Source organism: Lepisosteus platostomus, chromosome 6, assembly GCF_059453375.1.
Source record: "Lepisosteus platostomus isolate fLepPlt1 chromosome 6, fLepPlt1.hap1, whole genome shotgun sequence".
Lineage (NCBI taxonomy): Eukaryota > Metazoa > Chordata > Actinopteri > Semionotiformes > Lepisosteidae > Lepisosteus > Lepisosteus platostomus.
The window spans coordinates 11,782,200-11,802,761 of NC_142616.1; the positions used below are offsets into that span (position 1 = coordinate 11,782,200).

At 50.6% G+C, this 20,562-nt stretch overlaps 2 protein-coding genes and 1 long non-coding RNA gene across 3 annotated transcripts in view; 1 reads left to right on the forward strand and 2 right to left on the reverse strand.

Annotated features, from left to right (window-relative positions):
• Window positions 1-5,936, reverse strand: part of LOC148660357 (uncharacterized) — a 25,547-nt gene extending 19,611 nt beyond the window's left edge. Inside the window, exons 1-2 of the mRNA XM_088634239.1 lie at window positions 5,796-5,936; window positions 1,808-1,924 (exon numbers count right to left, since the gene is read on the reverse strand). The gene's annotated coding sequence lies outside the window, so the exon portion shown is untranslated. The remainder of the gene's footprint in view (window positions 1-1,807; window positions 1,925-5,795) is intronic.
• ccnb1ip1 (cyclin B1 interacting protein 1) lies at window positions 1,357-17,999 on the forward strand. Its single transcript, XM_088634244.1, has 5 exons — window positions 1,357-1,520; window positions 11,414-11,717; window positions 12,814-12,960; window positions 14,411-14,570; window positions 15,818-17,999. The coding sequence occupies exons 2-5, from the start codon at window positions 11,421-11,423 to the stop codon at window positions 16,018-16,020; spliced, it is 807 nt and encodes a 268-aa protein (XP_088490370.1). The 5' UTR covers window positions 1,357-1,520; window positions 11,414-11,420; the 3' UTR covers window positions 16,021-17,999.
• Window positions 18,000-19,000: 1,001 nt separating this feature from the next.
• LOC148660359 (uncharacterized) lies at window positions 19,001-19,787 on the reverse strand. Its single transcript, XR_015939380.1, has 2 exons — window positions 19,524-19,787; window positions 19,001-19,326 (listed from the first exon to the last, which is right to left on the reverse strand). It is a non-coding gene; the product is annotated as an uncharacterized LOC148660359 (long non-coding RNA).
• Between the last annotated feature and the right edge of the window lie 775 nt (window positions 19,788-20,562).

Here is a 20,562-nt window from a genome sequence, read left to right on the forward strand (position 1 = left end):
TTAATGTACTGGAGTGTCCAGTCAGTCAGTGTGTCTGTATGAACCCCTCTCTCTCAGTGCAGTGTTAATGTACTGGAGTGTCCAGTCAGTCAGTGTGTCTGTATGAACCCCTCTCTCTCAGTGCAGTGTTAATGTACTGGAGTGTCCAGTCAGTCAGTGTGTCTGTATGAACCCCTCTCTCTCAGTGCAGTGTTAATGTACTGGAGTGTCCAGTCAGTCAGTGTGTCTGTATGAACCCCTCTCTCTCAGTGCAGTGTTAATGTACTGGAGTGTCCAGTCAGTCAGTGTGTCTGTATGAACCCCTCTCTCTCAGTGCAGTGTTAATGAACTGGAGTGTCCAGTCAGTCAGTGTGTCTGTATGAACCCCTCTCTCTCAGTGCAGTGTTGATGTACTGGAGTGTCCAGTCAGTCAGTGTGTCTGTATGAACCCCTCTCTCTCAGTGCAGTGTTAATGTACTGGAGTGTCCAGTCAGTCAGTGTGTCTGTATGAACCCCTCTCTCAGTGCAGTGTTAATGTACTGGAGTGTCCAGTCAGTCAGTGTGTCTGTATGAACCCCTCTCTCTCAGTGCAGTGTTAATGTGCTGGAGTGTCCAGTCAGTGTGTCTGTATGAACCCCTCTCTCTCAGTGCAGTGTTAATGTACTGGAGTGTCCAGTCAGTCAGTGTGTCTGTATGAACCCCTCTCTCTCAGTGCAGTGTTAATGTACTGGAGTGTCCAGTCAGTGTGTCTGTATGAACCCCTCTCTCTCAGTGCAGTTTTAATGTACTGGAGTGTCCAGTCAGTCAGTGTGTCTGTATGAACCCCCCTCTCTCAGTGCAGTGTTAATGTACTGGAGTGTCCAGTCAGTCAGTGTGTCTGTATGAACCCCTCTCTCTCAGTGCAGTGTTAATGTACTGGAGTGTCCAGTCAGTCAGTGTGTCTGTATGAACCCCTCTCTCTCAGTGCAGTGTTAATGTACTGGAGTGTCCAGTCAGTGTGTCTGTATGAACCCCTCTCTCTCAGTGCAGTGTTAATGTACTGGAGTGTCCAGTCAGTCAGTGTGTCTGTATGAACCCCTCTCTCTCAGTGCAGTGTTAATGTACTGGAGTGTCCAGTCAGTCAGTGTGTCTGTATGAGCCCCTCTCTCTCAGTGCAGTGTTAATGTACTGGAGTGTGCAGTCAGTCAGTGTGTCTGTTAACCTCTCTCTCTGTCTTGGACTTGTTAACGTGATCTGTAATAAAGTAGAACAGTGAAACTAATTTCTCGAACTGGTGGTATACAGCCTTCTCCTCCTCCAATCAGAGGTGAGAGGCTCTAAAACCCCGCCCCGGAAGTGACAAAACGCCCCGCCCCCGCCCTAACATACAATCGAGTCGCGAGGCCGGCGGCCACAAACTTCCCGCCAGCGCATCACGTGACGCCGGCGGCTGGCGCTCTGAGGCTGAGAGTCTGGGTTCCGGCCCGGTTCGGCGGTTCCGACGTTCGTCAGTGGGTCTGCAGCTCCTTCTCCGCGGCTCGTCTCCGACCCCCCAACAGAGGGTGAGTGTGTGGCCCGTCGGAGAGGCGTACCCCGGAACCGAGCGGGTATCCCCGCCCACTCTTCCTCCTCCTCCTCCCACGGCAGCCCACGACAGATCGCTGCGCGGACGAGTTTCCCCACGCCTGTCCCGCCTCCCGCGCGGCGCGAGTAACGTCTTCAGTCAATACCGTACCCACTCAGGACGTCACGGCCCCCCACCCGCGACGCTTCAGGTTCCACTGGGTCACAGACGGGGCGCCAGGGATGTGAATAATGTGATCAGTAAACACCGAAATACTCTACTCACTCAGGACGTCACTGCCCCCACCCGCGAACTTTCAGGGTCCCACTCGTGTCCACTTCCTGCACTTCTGCCTCAGCCACACGCGGCCCTCTCCCCTCTCCTCAATGACCCGTGGCGTTACTGTTCAGAAATAAGATTTTATTCAGCTCCACATCGGCGTGTGGGGGCGAGGCGGCAAAATGCTGACAGACACTTCGCGTGGATTTCACCCGGGTGGGTGGGGTGGGGTGGGGTCTCTCACGATGGAGCCGTTAGAAAAAAAATCGTATTTAAAAAAAAAATCCAAACCAACCCTCCTCTGGCTAGTCTTCTATATTTTAACAGTGATCCCAACCTAGAGATTCAGTCTGAAGATAAAGATACGATTATTATTATTATTATTATTATTATTATTATTATTATTATTAAGAGACAGGAGATCACACACTGTATTATTATTATTGAGAGACAGCCTCACTGTCTGTTCCTCAGGCTGTGACAGGAGATAACACACTGTATTATTATTATTGAGAGACAGGCTCACTGTCTGTTCCTCAGGCTGTGACAGGAGATCACACACTGTATTATTATTATTGAGAGACAGGCTCACTGTCTGTTCCTCAGGCTGTGACAGGAGATCACACACTGTATTATTATTATTGAGAGACAGGCTCACTGTCTGTTCCTCAGGCTGTGACAGGAGATAACACACTGTATTATTATTATTGAGAGACAGGCTCACTGTCTGTTCCTCAGGCTGGGACAGGAGATCACACACTGTATTATTATTATTGAGAGACAGGCTCACTGTCTGTACCTCAGGCTGGGACAGGAGATCACACACTGTATTATTATTATTGAGAGACAGGCTCACTGTCTGTTCCTCAGGCTGTGACAGGAGATCACACACTGTATTATTATTATTGAGAGACAGGCTCACTGTCTGTTCCTCAGGCTGGGACAGGAGATAACACACTGTATTATTATTATTGAGGGACAGGCTCACTGTTCCTCAGGCTGTGACAGGAGATCACACACTGTATTATTATTGAGAGGCAGGCTCACTGTCTGTACCTCAGGCTGGGACAGGAGATCACACACTGTATTATTATTATTGAGAGACAGGCTCACTGTCTGTTCCTCAGGCTGTGACAGGAGATCACACACTGTATTATTATTATTGAGAGACAGGCTCACTGTCTGTTCCTCAGGCTGTGACACGAGATCACACACTATATTATTATTATTATTATTGAGAGACAGGCTCACTGTCTGTTCCTCAGGCTGTGACAGGAGATCACACACTGTATTATTATTATTGAGGGACAGGCTCACTGTTCCTCAGGCTGTGACAGGAGATCACACACTGCATTATTATTATTGAGAGACAGGCTCACTGTCTGTTCCTCAGGCTGTGACAGGAGATCAAACACTGTATTATTATTATTGAGGGACAGGCTCACTGTTCCTCAGGCTGTGACAGGAGATCACACACTGCATTATTATTATTGAGAGACAGGCTCACTGTCTGTTCCTAAGGCTGTGACAGGAGATCACACACTGTATTATTATTATTATTATTATTATTGAGAGACAGGCTCACTGTCTGTTCCTCGGGCTATGACAGGACATCACACACTGTATTATTATTATTATTATTATTATTATTATTATTATTATTATTATTATTATTATTATTGAGAGACAGGCTCACTGTCTGTTCCTCAGGCTGTGACAGGAGATCACACACTGTATTATTATTATTGAGAGGCAGGCTCACTGTCTGTACCTCAGGCTGGGACAGGAGATCACACACTATTATTATTGAGAGGCAGGCTCACTGTCTGTACCTCAGGCTGGGACAGGAGATCACACACTGTATTATTATTATTGAGAGACAGGCTCACTGTCTGTTCCTCAGGCTGTGACAGGAGATCACACACTGTATTGTTATTATTGAGAGACAGGCTCACTGTTCCTCAGGCTGGGACAGGAGATCACACACTGTATTATTATTATTGAGGGACAGGCTCACTGTTCCTCAGGCTGGGACAGGAGATAACACACTGTATTATTATTATTGAGGGACAGGCTCACTGTTCCTCAGGCTGTGACAGGAGATCACACACTGTATTATTATTATTGAGAGGCAGGCTCACTGTCTGTACCTCAGGCTGGGACAGGAGATCACACACTGTATTATTATTATTGAGAGACAGGCTCACTGTCTGTTCCTCAGGCTGTGACAGGAGATCACACACTGTATTATTATTATTGAGGGACAGGCTCACTGTTCCTCAGGCTGTGACAGGAGATCACACACTGCATTATTATTATTGAGAGACAGGCTCACTGTCTGTTCCTCAGGCTGTGACAGGAGATCACACACTGTATTATTATTATTGAGAGACGGGCTCACTGTCTGTTCCTCAGGCTGGGACAGGAGATCACACACTGTATTATTATTATTGAGAGACAGGCTCACTGTCTGTTCCTCAGGCTGTGACAGGAGATCACACACTGTATTATTATTATTGAGAGACAGGCTCACTGTCTGTACCTCAGGCTGGGACAGGAGATCACACACTGTATTATTATTATTGAGAGACAGGCTCACTGTCTGTTCCTCAGGCTGTGACAGGAGATCACACACTGTATTATTATTATTGAGAGACAGGCTCACTGTTCCTCAGGCTGTGACAGGAGATCACACACTGTATTATTATTATTGAGGGACAGGCTCACTGTCTGTTCCTCAGGCTGTGACAGGAGATCACACACTGTATTATTATTATTGAGAGACGGGCTCACTGTCTGTTCCTCAGGCTGGGACAGGAGATCACACACTGTATTATTATTATTGAGAGACAGGCTCACTGTCTGTTCCTCAGGCTGTGACAGGAGATCACACACTGTATTATTATTATTGAGTGACAGGCTCACTGTCTGTTCCTCAGGCTGGGACAGGAGATCACACACTGTATTATTATTATTGAGAGACAGGCTCACTGTTCCTCAGGCTGTGACAGGAGATCACACACTGTATTATTATTATTGAGAGACGGGCTCACTGTCTGTTCCTCAGGCTGGGACAGGAGATCACACACTGTATTATTATTATTGAGTGACAGGCTCACTGTCTGTTCCTCAGGCTGGGACAGGAGATCACACACTGTATTATTATTATTGAGAGACAGGCTCACTGTTCCTCAGGCTGTGACAGGAGATCACACACTGTATTATTATTATTGAGAGACGGGCTCACTGTCTGTTCCTCAGGCTGGGACAGGAGATCACACACTGTATTATTATTATTGAGAGACAGGCTCACTGTCTGTTCCTCAGGCTGTGACAGGAGATCACACACTGTATTATTATTATTGAGAGACAGGCTCACTGTCTGTACCTCAGGCTGGGACAGGAGATCACACACTGTATTATTATTATTGAGGGACAGGCTCACTGTTCCTCAGGCTGTGACAGGAGATCACACACTGTATTATTATTATTATTATTATTGAGAGACAGGCTCACTGTTCCTCAGGCTGTGACAGGAGATCACACACTGTATTATTATTATTGAGAGACAGGCTCACTGTCTGTTCCTCAGGCTGGGACAGGAGATCACACACTGTATTATTATTATTGAGAGACAGGCTCACTGTCTGTTCCTCAGGCTGTGACAGGAGATCACACACTGTATTATTATTATTGAGAGACAGGCTCACTGTCTGTTCCTCAGGCTGGGACAGGAGATCACACACTGTATTATTATTGACAGACAAGCGATCTGCCCGGTTTTCTCGTTCGGATCCGCCTGGATGGCGATGACACTGGTGGTGTGTAGCAAGGGGAGCCGGACTGGGTGAAGATCAGCAGTAACGGGACTCATGGCGGCGCGCGGACTCGGCTCAGCCCCGGTGCGGAAGTTCGCGGGCGCGCGGCGGCACCTGTTGCGCGCGCCAGGACGCCCCTGCGGGCCGGAAATGCGGCGGACATGCTCGGCGCTCACCCGCACAGCTCCGGCCTCGTCCGGTCCTCGTCCTCGTCCTCCCCTCCGAGCCGAGCCGGGCCTGGCCGCCCCGTGTCCGGCACGCGCGCTCGCGGGGGCTCCGGCGCCTGTGTCTGCCGCGGATCCACGGGTCCGTGCGGGGGGGGTGGAGAGGGAAGGTATTTTCTCCGTGGCTGTAATGGCGGCGGGGAAGGGACGCGGCCCGTGTCGGCGGGGCTGGTTCTCTGCCGTCACTCTGCGGCGGCGCTGCGTGTCCCTGTGTCCGTGTGTCCGTGAGTCCGTCGGACCGCCCGGCGCCCTCTGACTGGCCGCGGTCTGCGAGTCTCCCGATCCGCAGTGCTGACTCTACTGACACCACTGCGCTGCTCTTCCCACGTCCTGCTCTCGCTCGCCACGGTCTGCACACAGCAGAGCGACAAGATATATTACAGGGGAAGTCAGATCGCTCTCTCTCAGTGCAGTGTTAATGTACTGGAGTGTCCAGTCAGTGTGTCTGTATGAACCCCTCTCTCTCAGTGCAGTGTTATTGTACTGGAGTGTCCAGTCAGTCAGTGTGTCTGTATGAACCCCTCTCTCTCAGTGCAGTGTTAATGTACTGGAGTGTCCAGTCAGTGTGTCTGTATGAACCCCTCTCTCTCAGTGCAGTGTTAATGTACTGGAGTGTCCAGTCAGTCAGTGTGTCTGTATGAACCCCTCTCTCTCAGTGCAGTGTTCATGTACTGGAGTGTCCAGTCAGTCAGTGTGTCTGTATGAACCCCTCTCTCTCAGTGCAGTGTTCATGTACTGGAGTGTCCAGTCAGTCAGTGTGTCTGTATGAACCCCTCTCTCTCAGTGCAGTGTTAATGTACTGGAGTGTCCAGTCAGTCAGTGTGTCTGTATGAACCCCTCTCTCTCAGTGCAGTGTTCATGTACTGGAGTGTCCAGTCAGTCAGTGTGTCTGTATGAACCCCTCTCTCTCAGTGCAGTGTTAATGTACTGGAGTGTCCAGTCAGTCAGTGTGTCTGTATGAACCCCTCTCTCTCAGTGCAGTGTTCATGTACTGGAGTGTCCAGTCAGTCAGTGTGTCTGTATGAACCCCTCTCTCTCAGTGCAGTGTTCATGTACTGGAGTGTCCAGTCAGTCAGTGTGTCTGTATGAACCCCTCTCTCTCAGTGCAGTGTTCATGTACTGGAGTGTCCAGTCAGTCAGTGTGTCTGTATGAACCCCTCTCTCTCAGTGCAGTGTTAATGTACTGGAGTGTCCAGTCAGTCAGTGTGTCTGTATGAACCCCTCTCTCTCAGTGCAGTGTTAATGTACTGGAGTGTCCAGTCAGTCAGTGTGTCTGTATGAACCCCTCTCTCTCAGTGCAGTGTTAACGTACTGGAGTGTCCAGTCAGTCAGTGTGTCTGTATGAACCCCTCTCTCTCAGTGCAGTGTTAATGTACTGGAGTGTCCAGTCAGTCAGTGTGTCTGTATGAACCCCTCTCTCTCAGTGCAGTGTTAATGTACTGGAGTGTCCAGTCAGTGTGTCTGTATGAACCCCTCTCTCTCAGTGCAGTGTTCATGTACTGGAGTGTCCAGTCAGTCAGTGTGTCTGTATGAACCCCTCTCTCTCAGTGCAGTGTTAATGTACTGGAGTGTCCAGTCAGTCAGTGTGTCTGTATGAACCCCTCTCTCTCAGTGCAGTGTTAATGTACTGGAGTGTCCAGTCAGTCAGTGTGTCTGTATGAACCCCTCTCTCTCAGTGCAGTGTTAATGTACTGGAGTGTCCAGTCAGTCAGTGTGTCTGTATGAACCCCTCTCTCTCAGTGCAGTGTTAATGTACTGGAGTGTCCAGTCAGTCAGTGTGTCTGTATGAACCCCTCTCTCTCAGTGCAGTGTTCATGTACTGGAGTGTCCAGTCAGTCAGTGTGTCTGTATGAACCCCTCTCTCTCAGTGCAGTGTTAATGTACTGGAGTGTCCAGTCAGTCAGTGTGTCTGTATGAACCCCTCTCTCTCAGTGCAGTGTTAATGTACTGGAGTGTCCAGTCAGTGTGTCTGTATGAACCCCTCTCTCTCAGTGCTGTTAATGTACTGGAGTGTCCAGTCAGTGTGTCTGTATGAACCCCTCTCTCTCAGTGCAGTGTTAATGTTCTGGAGTGTCCAGTCAGTCAGTGTGTCTGTATGAACCCCTCTCTCTCAGTGCAGTGTTAATGTACTGGAGTGTCCAGTCAGTGTGTCTGTATGAACCCCTCTCTCTCAGTGCTGTGTTAATGTACTGGAGTGTCCAGTCAGTCAGTGTGTCTGTATGAACCCCTCTCTCTCAGTGCAGTGTTCATGTACTGGAGTGTCCAGTCAGTCAGTGTGTCTGTATGAACCCCTCTCTCTCAGTGCAGTGTTCATGTACTGGAGTGTCCAGTCAGTCAGTGTGTCTGTATGAACCCCTCTCTCTCAGTGCAGTGTTCATGTACTGGAGTGTCCAGTCAGTCAGTGTGTCTGTATGAACCCCTCTCTCTCAGTGCAGTGTTCATGGACTGGAGTGTCCAGTCAGTGTGTCTGTATGAACCCCTCTCTCTCAGTGCAGTGTTAATGTACTGGAGTGTCCAGTCAGTCAGTGTGTCTGTATGAACCCCTCTCTCTCAGTGCAGTGTTAATGTACTGGAGTGTCCAGTCAGTCAGTGTGTCTGTATGAACCCCTCTCTCTCAGTGCAGTGTTCATGTACTGGAGTGTCCAGTCAGTCAGTGTGTCTGTATGAACCCCTCTCTCTCAGTGCAGTGTTAATGTACTGGAGTGTCCAGTCAGTCAGTGTGTCTGTATGAACCCCTCTCTCTCAGTGCAGTGTTAATGTACTGGAGTGTCCAGTCAGTGTGTCTGTATGAACCCCTCTCTCTCAGTGCTGTTAATGTACTGGAGTGTCCAGTCAGTGTGTCTGTATGAACCCCTCTCTCTCAGTGCAGTGTTAATGTACTGGAGTGTCCAGTCAGTCAGTGTGTCTGTATGAACCCCTCTCTCTCAGTGCAGTGTTAATGTTCTGGAGTGTCCAGTCAGTCAGTGTGTCTGTATGAACCCCTCTCTCTCAGTGCAGTGTTAATGTACTGGAGTGTCCAGTCAGTGTGTCTGTATGAACCCCTCTCTCTCAGTGCTGTGTTAATGTACTGGAGTGTCCAGTCAGTCAGTGTGTCTGTATGAACCCCTCTCTCTCAGTGCAGTGTTCATGTACTGGAGTGTCCAGTCAGTCAGTGTGTCTGTATGAACCCCTCTCTCTCAGTGCAGTGTTCATGTACTGGAGTGTCCAGTCAGTCAGTGTGTCTGTATGAACCCCTCTCTCTCAGTGCAGTGTTCATGTACTGGAGTGTCCAGTCAGTCAGTGTGTCTGTATGAACCCCTCTCTCTCAGTGCAGTGTTAATGTACTGGAGTGTCCAGTCAGTCAGTGTGTCTGTATGAACCCCTCTCTCTCAGTGCAGTGTTAATGTACTGGAGTGTCCAGTCAATGTGTCTGTATGAACCCCTCTCTCTCAGTGCTGTGTTAATGTACTGGAGTGTCCAGTCAGTGTGTCTGTATGAACCCCTCTCTCTCAGTGCAGTGTTAATGTTCTGGAGTGTCCAGTCAGTCAGTGTGTCTGTATGAACCCCTCTCTCTCAGTGCAGTGTTAATGTACTGGAGTGTCCAGTCAGTCAGTGTGTCTGTATGAACCCCTCTCTCAGTGCAGTGTTGATGTACTGGAGTGTCCAGTCAGTCAGTGTGTCTGTATGAACCCCTCTCTCTCAGTGCAGTGTTCATGTACTGGAGTGTCCAGTCAGTCAGTGTGTCTGTATGAACCCCTCTCTCTCAGTGCAGTGTTAATGTACTGGATGTACAATTCAAGAAGCTTTTTTGGTGTGACCAATGAATCACTGTTGCCAAAGCATATACAATTAACATAAGATATATAGACAGTTACATTACAGACAAGACATAATACCTACACATGCAAACATGTGGAGCATAATTGAGAGACAGGCTCACTGTCTGTTCCTCAGGCTGTGACAGGAGATCACACACTGTATTATTATTATTGAGAGACAGGCTCACTGTCTGTTCTTTAGGCTGTGACAGGAGATCACACACTGTATTATTATTATTGAGAGACAGGCTCACTGTCTGTTCCTCAGGCTGTGACAGGAGATCACACACTGTATTATTATTATTGAGAGACAGGCTCACTGTCTGTTCCTCAGGCTGTGACAGGAGATCACACACTGTATTATTATTATTGAGAGACAGGCTCTCTGCTCCTCAGGCTTTGACAGGAGATCACACACTGTATTATTATTATTGAGAGACAGGCTCACTGTCTGTTCCTCAGGCTGTGACAGGAGATCACACACTGTATTATTATTATTGAGAGACAGGCTCTCTGCTCCTCAGGCTGTGACAGGAGATCACACACTGTATTATTATTATTGAGAGACAGGCTCACTGTCTGTTCCTCAGGCTGTGACAGGAGATCACACACTGTATTATTATTATTGAGAGACAGGCTCACTGTCTGTACCTCAGGCTGGGACAGGAGATCACACACTGTATTATTATTATTGAGAGACAGGCTCACTGTTCCTCAGTCTGTGACAGGAGATCACATACTGGGCTACCAGTTCCACTGAGTTCCCTCCTCCCTCTCCCAGTAGGATTGGGACCCGTTGTGACTCTGGCAGGTGTGGGAACTCTGGGATAAGATTTCTGAATTTCGGGAAGAATGTTTCTCTAATCCCAGAGTATCTGTCACAGTGCAGTAGGAAGTGCACCTCTGTCTCTATTTCTCCCCGCTGGCAGTGGGAGCACAGTCTGTCCTCTCTGGGCAGCCAGGTCTGCCTGTGTCCAGTTTCTGTGTCCAGGCTGTGGTCACTGAGCCTGTCCTCTCTGGACAGCCAGGTCTGCCTGTGTCCAGTTTCTGTGTCCAGGCTGTGGTCACTGAGCCTGTCCTCTCTGGACAGCCAGGTCTGCCTGTGTCCAGTGTCTGTGTCCAGTCCGTGGTCACTGTACATTGTCAGGGTCTGTTTCTGTTTGCTGTTATTTATTTTTATATTTGCTGTGTGTATCTTGGTGGGTGAGATAGTGTTGTGTGTGTGAGGTAGTGTTGTGCGTGCGTGCGTGCGTGCGTGCGTGCGTGCGTGCGTGCGTGCGTGCGTGCGTGCGTGTGTGTGTGTTGTGTGTGTGAGATATGGCTGTGTGATCTGTGATGTGCTTGATTCTAGCAGTGCTGTCCTGAGGCTGGCTGGTGTCGGTGTGGCTCTGGTCAGTGAGCCTCAGGATCAGCTGGCTCAGGGGGCTCTTCTCTGTGTGTATGTGTCCCAGTGGGTGAGGTAGTGTGAGTGTGAGTGTGAGTGTGAGTGTGAGTGTGAGTGTGAGTGTGAGTGTGAGTGTGAGTGTGAGTGTGAGTGTGAGTGGGTCAGGCAGTGCTGTGAGTGTGAGTGTGAGTGTGAGTGTGAGTGTGAGTGGGTCAGGCAGTGCTGTGTGTATGTGTTGTCTGGTGGGTGTCAGTGAGCCTCAGGACCAGCTGGCTCAGGGGGCTCTTCTCTGGGCTCAGCTCTCGGCTCAGCAGGGTTTTGGTCGCTGTTCCTCAGGTGTTCTCAACACTGTATTCCTCTGTTGTGCGCCCCCGCCTCTCTCGGTGCAGTGTGGCCATGTCCCTGTGCGAGGACGCCCTGCTGTGTAACTTCCCCAAGTGCCGAGGGAAGCTCAGCGGCTTCGCCTGGGTGACCGCCTGCTCCCACGTGTTCTGTGACCAGCACGGCTCCGGGGAGTTCGGCCGCAACCCCGCCGTGTGCCCCGCCTGCTCCAGCACCCTGTCCGGCAAGTACGACATCATCCGCACCGAGCTCAGCCCCTCCGAGGAGTACAAGGCCATGGTGCTGGCCGGGCTGCGGCCCGAGACCGTGCTGGACATCTGCTCCCGGGCCCTCACCTTCTGGACTTACCAGGTGCGGCGCCACCGACCGAGGAGGGCGTTCGGGGCACCGTCGGCTCTCTGTGGCGCTGTCTGCGTCCGTGCTGTCTGTCTCAGACGTGTGTGTGTGTCTCTGTGTGTCCCAGGTGCACCAGGAGCGCCTGTATCAGGAGTCCTGTCTGTCTCAGGGATGTGTGTGTGTCTGTGTGTGTCCCAGGTGCACCAGGAGCGCCTGTATCAGGAGTCCTGTCTGTCTCAGACGTGTCTGTGTGTCTCTGTGTGTCCCAGGTGCACCAGGAGCGCCTGTATCAGGAGTCCTGTCTGTCTCAGACGTGTGTGTGTGTCTGTGTGTGTCCCAGGTGCACCAGGAGCGCCTGTATCAGGAGTCCTGTCTGTCTCAGACGTGTCTGTGTGTCTCTGTGTGTCCCAGGTGCACCAGGAGCGCCCGTATCAGGAGTCCTGTCTGTCTCAGGGATGTGTGTGTGTCTGTGTGTCCCAGGTGCACCAGGAGCGCCTGTATCAGGAGTCCTGTCTGTCTCAGGGATGTGTGTGTGTGTGTCTGTGTGTCCCAGGTGCACCAGGAGCGCCTGTATCAGGAGTCCTGTCTGTCTCAGGGATGTGTGTGTGTCTGTGTGTCCCAGGTGCACCAGGAGCGCCTGTATCAGGAGTCCTGTCTGTCTCAGACGTGTCTGTGTGTCTCTGTGTGTCCCAGGTGCACCAGGAGCGCCCGTATCAGGAGTCCTGTCTGTCTCAGGGATGTGTGTGTGTCTGTGTGTCCCAGGTGCACCAGGAGCGCCTGTATCAGGAGTCCTGTCTGTCTCAGACGTGTCTGTGTGTGTCTGTGTGTCCCAGGTGCACCAGGAGCGCCTGTATCAGGAGTCCTGTCTGTCTCAGAGACGTGTGTGTCTCTGTGTGTCCCAGGTGCACCAGGAGGGCCTGTATCAGGAGTCCTGTCTGTCTCAGAGATGTGTGTGTGTGTCTGTGTGTCCCAGGTGCACCAGGAGCACCTGTATCAGGAGTCCTGTCTGTCTCAGGGATGTGTGTGTGTCTGTGTGTCCCAGGTGCACCAGGAGCGCCTGTATCAGGAGTCCTGTCTGTCTCAGGGATGTGTGTGTCTCTGTGTGTCCCAGGTGCACCAGGAGCGCCTGTATCAGGAGTACTCTCTGTCTCGGGCCGAGGGTCGGCTGAAGCAGATGGAGAAGATGTTCTCCCAGCAGACCCAGAGTCAGGAGCTGGAGCTCAGTGCCATGAAGGAGGAGGTGTCGTCTCTCAAGAAGGTTCAGCTTGTTCCTGTGGTTCTGTATTCATCTCTGTCCTGGTGTATGTCCCCTCTGTGTCTCCTGTCTGTTTTGTGCTCTGTCTCTCTCTTGGTGTACGGTATCTCCTCCTCTATCTATCTTGTCTTTTTCCTGGTGTCTCCCTCTCTGTGTCTCCTGTCTCTGTCCTGGTGTGTCTCCCTCAATGTGTCTCCTGTCTCTGTGCTGGTGAATCTCCCTCTCTGTCTCTCCATTGGTGTATCTCCTCCTCTCTCTCTCCTTTCTCTGTCCTAGTGTGTCTCCCTCTCTGTGTCTCCTGTCTCTGTGCTGGTGAGTATTCCTTTCTGTCTCTCCTCTCTCTCTCCTGTCTCTGTCCTGCTGTGTCTCCCTCTCTGTGTCTCCTGTCTCTGTGCTGGTGAGTATTCCTTTCTGTCTCTCCTGTCTCTCCCTTGGTGTATCTCCTCCTCTCTCTCTCCTGTCTCTGTCCTGCTGTGTCTCCTGCCCTGTGTCTCACCCTGAGTGGTCCCCTCTCTGTCCTGCTGTCTCCTGCTCTGTCTCACCCTGAGTGCTCCCCTCTCTGTCCTGCTGTGTCTCCTGCCCTGTGTCTCACCCTGAGTGGTCCCCTCTCTGTCCTGCTGTGTCTCCTGCCCTGTGTCTCACCCCGAGTGGTCCCCTCTCTGTCCTGCTGTGTCTCCTGCTCTGTCTCACCCTGAGTGCTCCCCTCTCTGTCCTGCTGTGTCTCCTGCCCTGTGTCTCACCCCGAGTGGTCCCCTCTCTGTCCTGCTGTGTCTCCTGCCCTGTGTCTCACCCCGAGTGGTCCCCTCTCTGTCCTGCTGTGTCTCCTGCCCTGTGTCTCACCCCGAGTGGTCCCCTCTCTGTCCTGCTGTGTCTCCTGCCCTGTGTCTCACCCTGAGTGGTCCCCTCTCTGTCCTGCTGTGTCTCCTGCCCTGTGTCTCACCCTGAGTGGTCCCCTCTCTGTCCTGCTGTGTCTCCTGCTCTGTCTCACCCCGAGTGGTCCACTCTCTGTCCTGCTGTGTCTCCTGCCCTGTGTCTCACCCTGAGTGGTCCCCTCTCTGTCCTGCTGTGTCTCCTGCCCTGTGTCTCACCCCGAGTGGTCCCCTCTCTGTCCTGCTGTGTCTCCTGCTCTGTCTCACCCTGAGTGCTCCCCTCTCTGTCCTGCTGTGTCTCCTGCCCTGTGTCTCACCCCGAGTGGTCCCCTCTCTGTCCTGCTGTGTCTCCTGCCCTGTGTCTCACCCCGAGTGGTCCCCTCTCTGTCCTGCTGTGTCTCCTGCCCTGTGTCTCACCCCGAGTGGTCCCCTCTCTGTCCTGCTGTGTCTCCTGCCCTGTGTCTCACCCTGAGTGGTCCCCTCTCTGTCCTGCTGTGTCTCCTGCCCTGTGTCTCACCCTGAGTGGTCCCCTCTCTGTCCTGCTGTGTCTCCTGCTCTGTCTCACCCCGAGTGGTCCGGCGCAGGTGCTGGAGGAGTACAAGCGGAGGTACAGCGAGGTGTCCGAGCGGCTGCTGGAGAGGAAGAGGCAGCACCAGAAGCTGCAGGGCCTCTACAACTCCCTGAAGCTGAAGAACATGGTGGTGTGGGAGAGAGACAGCAGCCATGGAGCCACTTACAGCACAGGTCACTGACTGGACACTCCAGTACATTAACACTGCACTGAGAGAGAGGGGTTCATACAGACACACTGACTGACTGGACACTCCAGTACATTAACACTGCACTGAGAGAGAGGGGTTCATACAGACACACTGACTGACTGGACACTCCAGTACATTAACACTGCACTGAGAGAGAGGGGTTCATACAGACACACTGACTGACTGGACACTCCAGTACATTAACACTGCACTGAGAGAGAGGGGTTCATACAGACACACTGACTGGACACTCCAGTACATTAACACTGCACTGAGAGAGAGGGGTTCATACAGACACACTGACTGACTGGACACTCTAGTACATTAACACTGCACTGAGAGAGAGGGGTTCATACAGACACACTGACTGGACACTCCAGTACATTAACACTGCACTGAGAGAGAGGGGTTCATACAGACACACTGACTGACTGGACACTCCAGTACATTAACACTGCACTGAGAGAGAGGGGTTCATACAGACACACTTACTGACTGGACACTCCAGTACATTAACACTGCACTGAGAGAGAGGGGTTCATACAGACACACTGACTGGACACTCCAGTACATTAACACTGCACTGAGAGAGAGGGGTTCATACAGACACACTGACTGACTGGACACTCCAGTACATTAACACTGCACTGAGAGAGAGGGGTTCATACAGACACACTGACTGACTGGACACTCCAGTACATTAACACTGCACTGAGAGAGAGGGGTTCATACAGACACACTGACTGACTGGACACTCCAGTACATTAACACTGCACTGAGAGAGAGGGGTTCATACAGACACACTGACTGGACACTCCAGTACATTAACACTGCACTGAGAGAGAGGGGTTCATACAGACACACTGACTGGACACTCCAGTACATTAACACTGCACTGAGAGAGAGGGGTTCATACAGACACACTGACTGGACACTCCAGTACATTAACACTGCACTGAGAGAGAGGGGTCATCAAGCTAAAGATTGCATGCGAAATCCTGTTTAAAATATGTAGCTGTTATTTTCAAGTCCCTCTTTTGATGTGAGATAATGACCAGCAGGTATAAGACACAAATCCTGACACAGTTGCTGGGGGATTTGAATGATCTCAGTCTGCGTCCCCTCTGATCTGTACAGCCAGTGACTCCCTGCGTGTCCGCACTGGGAAGCTCTTCACTACAGCGGGTAACACTGTTTCCTGCTGCTCTCTTGCCCCCTGTCTCTGTCCAGGCCCAGGGCAGTACCTCACGCCCCAACAGAGCCCGGTGCGGCCCGGGGGCGCAGGACCGGAGGGCGACAGCAGGGGGCGCCAGGCCGCCTTCGCGTCCCTGGAGCCGGACGCTGGCAAGACCACCTTCTTCCAGTTCAGCTCCCCGCAGCACGAACCCGAGGCCTTCAGGGGAGGTCGGCAGGGATTCTGCAGCAAGCACTGAGTATCAGAGTAGTACTACACTGAGCAACACTATTACAGCACTGTCACACTCTACACCACTGAGTATCAGAGTAGTACAACACTGAGCAACACTGTATTACAGCACTGTCAGACTCTACACCACTGAGTATCAGAGTATTACTACACTGAGCAACACTATTACAGCACTGTCAGACTCTACACCACTGAGTATCAGAGTATTACTACACTGAGCAACACTGTATTACAGTACTGTGTATCAGAGTATTACACTGAACAACACTGTACACCACTGAGTATTGGAGTATTACACTGAGCAACATTGTACTACACCACTGAGTATTAGAGTATTATTACACTGAGTATCAGAGTATTACTACACTGAGCAACACTATTAAACTACTGAGTCACACCGTATTACACCACTGAGTATCAGAGTATTATTACACTGAGCAAGACTTACACACTACTGAGTATCAGAGTATTATTACACTGAGCAATACTGTATTACAGTACTGAGTAACACTATGCACTACTGAGTATCAGAGTATTATTACACTGAGAAACACTATTACACCACTGAGTATCAGAATATTACTACACTGAACAACACTGTATCTGTAACAACACAACATTCAACAACATTGAGTATTGTAAACAACAATTATTAATATTGTACAACACCATATTGTATGACATGATGAAACTGAATGACACTGTAAAACACAGTAACATTGCACAACACTGAGTAACTGAAAAACAGTCGCACTGCACAACAGTGAAAACTTCACAACACTAAGTAACACTGCACAACACTGAGTAACCTTGTAACAACAGTCATTAACATATACTGTTACTGTTAGTAACAAACAGTCACACTGCACAATACTGAGTAACCTTGTAACAACAGTCATTAACATTGCATATCATACTGTTACTGTTAGTAACACAAACACATAGTCACACTGTACAACACTGAGTAACCTTGTAACAGTTATTTACATCTTACAACACAGTATGACAACACTGAATGGCACTGTACAACACAGTAACTGCACAACACTGAGTAACCTTGTAAAAACCTTGTAAAAAGTCATTAACATTGTATATCATACTGTTACTGTTAGTAACAAACAGTCACACTGTACAACACTCACACTGCACAACACTGAGTAACCTTGTAACAACAGTTATTTACATCTTACAACACAGTATGACAACACTGAATGAAATGTACAATACAGTAACTGCACAACACTGAGTAACCTTGTAACAACATTCATTAACATTGTATATCATACTGTTAGTAACACAAACACAGTCACACTGCACAACACTGAGTAAACTTGTAACAACATTCATTAACATTGTATATCATACTGTTAGTAACACAAACACAGTCACACTGCACAACACTGAGTAACCTTGTAACAACAGTCATTAACATTGTATATCATACTGTTACTGTTAGTAACACAAACACAGTCACACTGTACAACAGTCACACTGCACAACACTGAGTAACCTTGTAACAACAGTCATTAACATTGTATATCATACTGTTATTGTTAGTAACACAAACAGTCACACTGCACAACACTGATTAACCTTGTAAACAACAGTTATTTACATCTTACAACACAGTATGACAACACTGAATGGCACTGTACAACACAGTAACACCGCACAACACTGAGTAACCTTGTAAAAACAGTCATTAACATTGACAGCGCTTAGTTATAACGCTGGTGAAGGACATGCACCTCAGACATGAGTGTTCTTGAAGTTGCCTTATGAGTTTGAAAGTTGATTGTCAGGGCTGTAGGATAGTTTGTGTTAAAATGAACTGATTGAATGGCAGTTCAGTGCAGACAGTCACCGGACCTGGTTCACGTCTGGTTGCCAGCTGTATGAGGCATTTTCCAGGGAAGGGTAACAGTTCCTTTATACCTTGTTCCAGTTTATTGTGACTTGTAGTAAAATAAAGTTACATCAGTAGTGTCCAGTCTGTCAGTGTGTCTGTATGAACCCCTCTCTCTCAGTGCAGTGTTAATGTACTGGAGTGTCCAGTCAGTCAGTGTGTCTGTATGAACCCCTCTCTCTCAGTGCAGTGTTAATGTACTGGAGTGTCCAGTCAGTGTGTCTGTATGAACCCCTCTCTCTCAGTGCAGTGTTAATGTACTGGAGTGTCCAGTCAGTCAGTGTGTCTGTATGAACCCCTCTCTCTCAGTGCAGTGTTAATGTACTGGAGTGTCCAGTCAGTCAGTGTGTCTGTATGAACCCCTCTCTCTCAGTGCAGTGTTAATGTACTGGAGTGTCCAGTCAGTGTGTCTGTATGAACCCCTCTCTCTCAGTGCAGTGTTAATGTACTGGAGTGTCCAGTCAGTCAGTGTGTCTGTATGAACCCCTCTCAGTGCAGTGTTAATGTACTGGAGTGTCCAGTCAGTGTGTCTGTATGAACCCCTCTCTCTCAGTGCAGTGTTAATGTACTGGAGTGTCCAGTCAGTGTGTCTGTATGAACCCCTCTCTCTCAGTGCAGTGTTAATGTACTGGAGTGTCCAGTCAGTCAGTGTGTCTGTATGAACCTCTTTCTCAGTGCAGTGTTAATGTCCTGGAGTGTCCAGTCAGTGTGTCTGTATGAACCCCTCTCTCTCAGTGCAGTGTTAATGTACTGGAGTGTCCAGTCAGTCAGTGTGTCTGTATGAACCCCTCTCAGTGCAGTGTTAATGTACTGGAGTGTCCAGTCAGTGTGTCTGTATGAACCCCTCTCTCTCAGTGCAGTGTTAATGTACTGGAGTGTCCAGTCAGTCAGTGTGTCTGTATGAACCCCTCTCTCTCAGTGCAGTGTTAATGTACTGGAGTGTCCAGTCAGTGTGTCTGTATTATCAGTATTAATGTTAACTTGTCTAGTGTTCCTACAAGTATTAGCAGTTGTGGATGTAAAGAGTCATATCTTTCTTCCACAGGGCCTCCTCATAAAGAACATTAACAGACAACAGCTGTTGGAGGTTTTTGTCTTTTTAATATTTAAAAAGACAATGGAAAAATTAAAACATTGCACTCCATTTATATACATATATAGCACCCCAGACCCTCCCTCCAAGAAATAAAAAAACAATATTTATATATGTACAAATCGCTGTCTGTACAGGTCACACGCCCACACCCCACTTTCTCCCTCTCGTGCTTCTGTGGAACAGTCCCCCTTTCCCCCAATCCTCTGTCTGTCTGCAGGGGACAGAGGTCGCAGTACAGCAGGCTGGTGTACCCCTCTTCTGCTGCTGCCCCTGTATCCTCTCTCTCTCTCCTCCTCCTGTCCCGGTACCCCCTCTCTCTCCTCCTCCTGTCCCTGTACCCCCTCTCTCTCTCTCTCTCCTCCCCCTGCCCCTGTACCCCCTCTCTCTCTCTCTCTCCTCCCCCTGCCCCTGTACCCCTCTCCCTCCTCCTCCTGTCCCGGTACCCCCTCTCTCTCCTCCTCCTGTCCCTGTACCCCCTCTCTCTCTCCTCCTCCTGTCCCTGGTACACCCACTCTCCTCCCCCTGCCCCTGTACCCCTCTCCCTCCTCCTCCTGTCCCGGTACCCCCTCTCTCTCCTCCTCCTGTCCCTGTACCCCCTCTCTCTCTCTCTCCTCCTCCTGTCCCTGTACCCCCTCTCTCTCCTCCTCCTGTCCCTGTACCCCCTCTCTCTCTCTCTCCTCCTCCTGTCCCTGTACCCCCTCTCTCTCCTCCTCCTGTCCCTGTACCCCCTCTCTCTCCTCCTCCTGTCCCTGTACACCCCCACCCTCTCTCCTCCTCCTGTCCCTGTACCCCCTCTCTCTCTCCTCCTCCTGTCCCTGTACCCCCTCTCTCTCTCTCTCTCCTCCCCCTGCCCCTGTACCCCTCTCCCTCCTCCTCCTGTCCCGGTACCCCCACTCTCCCCTCCTCCTGCCCCTGTAACCCCTCTCTCTCTCCTCCTCCTGTCCCGGTACCCCCACTCTCTCCTCCTCCTGCCCCTGTAACCCCTCTCTCTCTCCTCCTCCTGTCCCGGTACCCCCACTCTCTCCTCCTCCTGTCCCTGTACCCCCCCTCTCTCTCTCTCTCTCTCTCCTCCTCCTGTCCCTGTACCCCCTCTCTCTCTCTCCTCCCCCTGCCCCTGTACCCCTCTCCCTCCTCCTCCTGTCCCGGTACCCCCACTCTCTCCTCCTCCTGTCCCTGTACCCCCTCTCTCTCTCTCTCCTCCTCCCGTCCCTGTACCCCCTCTCTCTCCTCCTCCCGTCCCTGTACCCCCTCTCTCTCCTCCTCCCGTCCCTGTACCCCCTCTCTCTCCTCCTCCCGTCCCTGTACCCCCTCTCTCTCCTCCTCCCGTCCCTGTACACCCCCACTCTCTCCTCCTCCCCCTCAGTACCCGGTACCCCACTCTCTCTCCTCCTCCTGTCCCTGTACCCCCCTCTCTCTCCTCCTCCCCCTCAGTACCCGGTACCCCACTCTCTCTCCTCCTCCTGTCCCGGTACCCCCTCTCTCTCCTCCTCCTGTCCCTGTACCCCCTCTCTCTCTCTCTCTCCTCCCCCTGCCCCTGTACCCCTCTC

Excerpts from the sequence above, each read along its gene's own strand:
- ccnb1ip1 (XM_088634244.1), top strand. The coding sequence starts at position 11,421 with ATGTCCCTGTGCGAGGACGCCCTGCTGTGTAACTTCCCCAAGTGCCGA. Across the intron at positions 12,961-14,410 it reads AGGTGTCGTCTCTCAAGAAG|GTGCTGGAGGAGTACAAGCG; the intron begins GTTCAGCTTGTT and ends GGTCCGGCGCAG. Across the intron at positions 14,571-15,817 it reads TGGAGCCACTTACAGCACAG|GCCCAGGGCAGTACCTCACG; the intron begins GTCACTGACTGG and ends GTCTCTGTCCAG.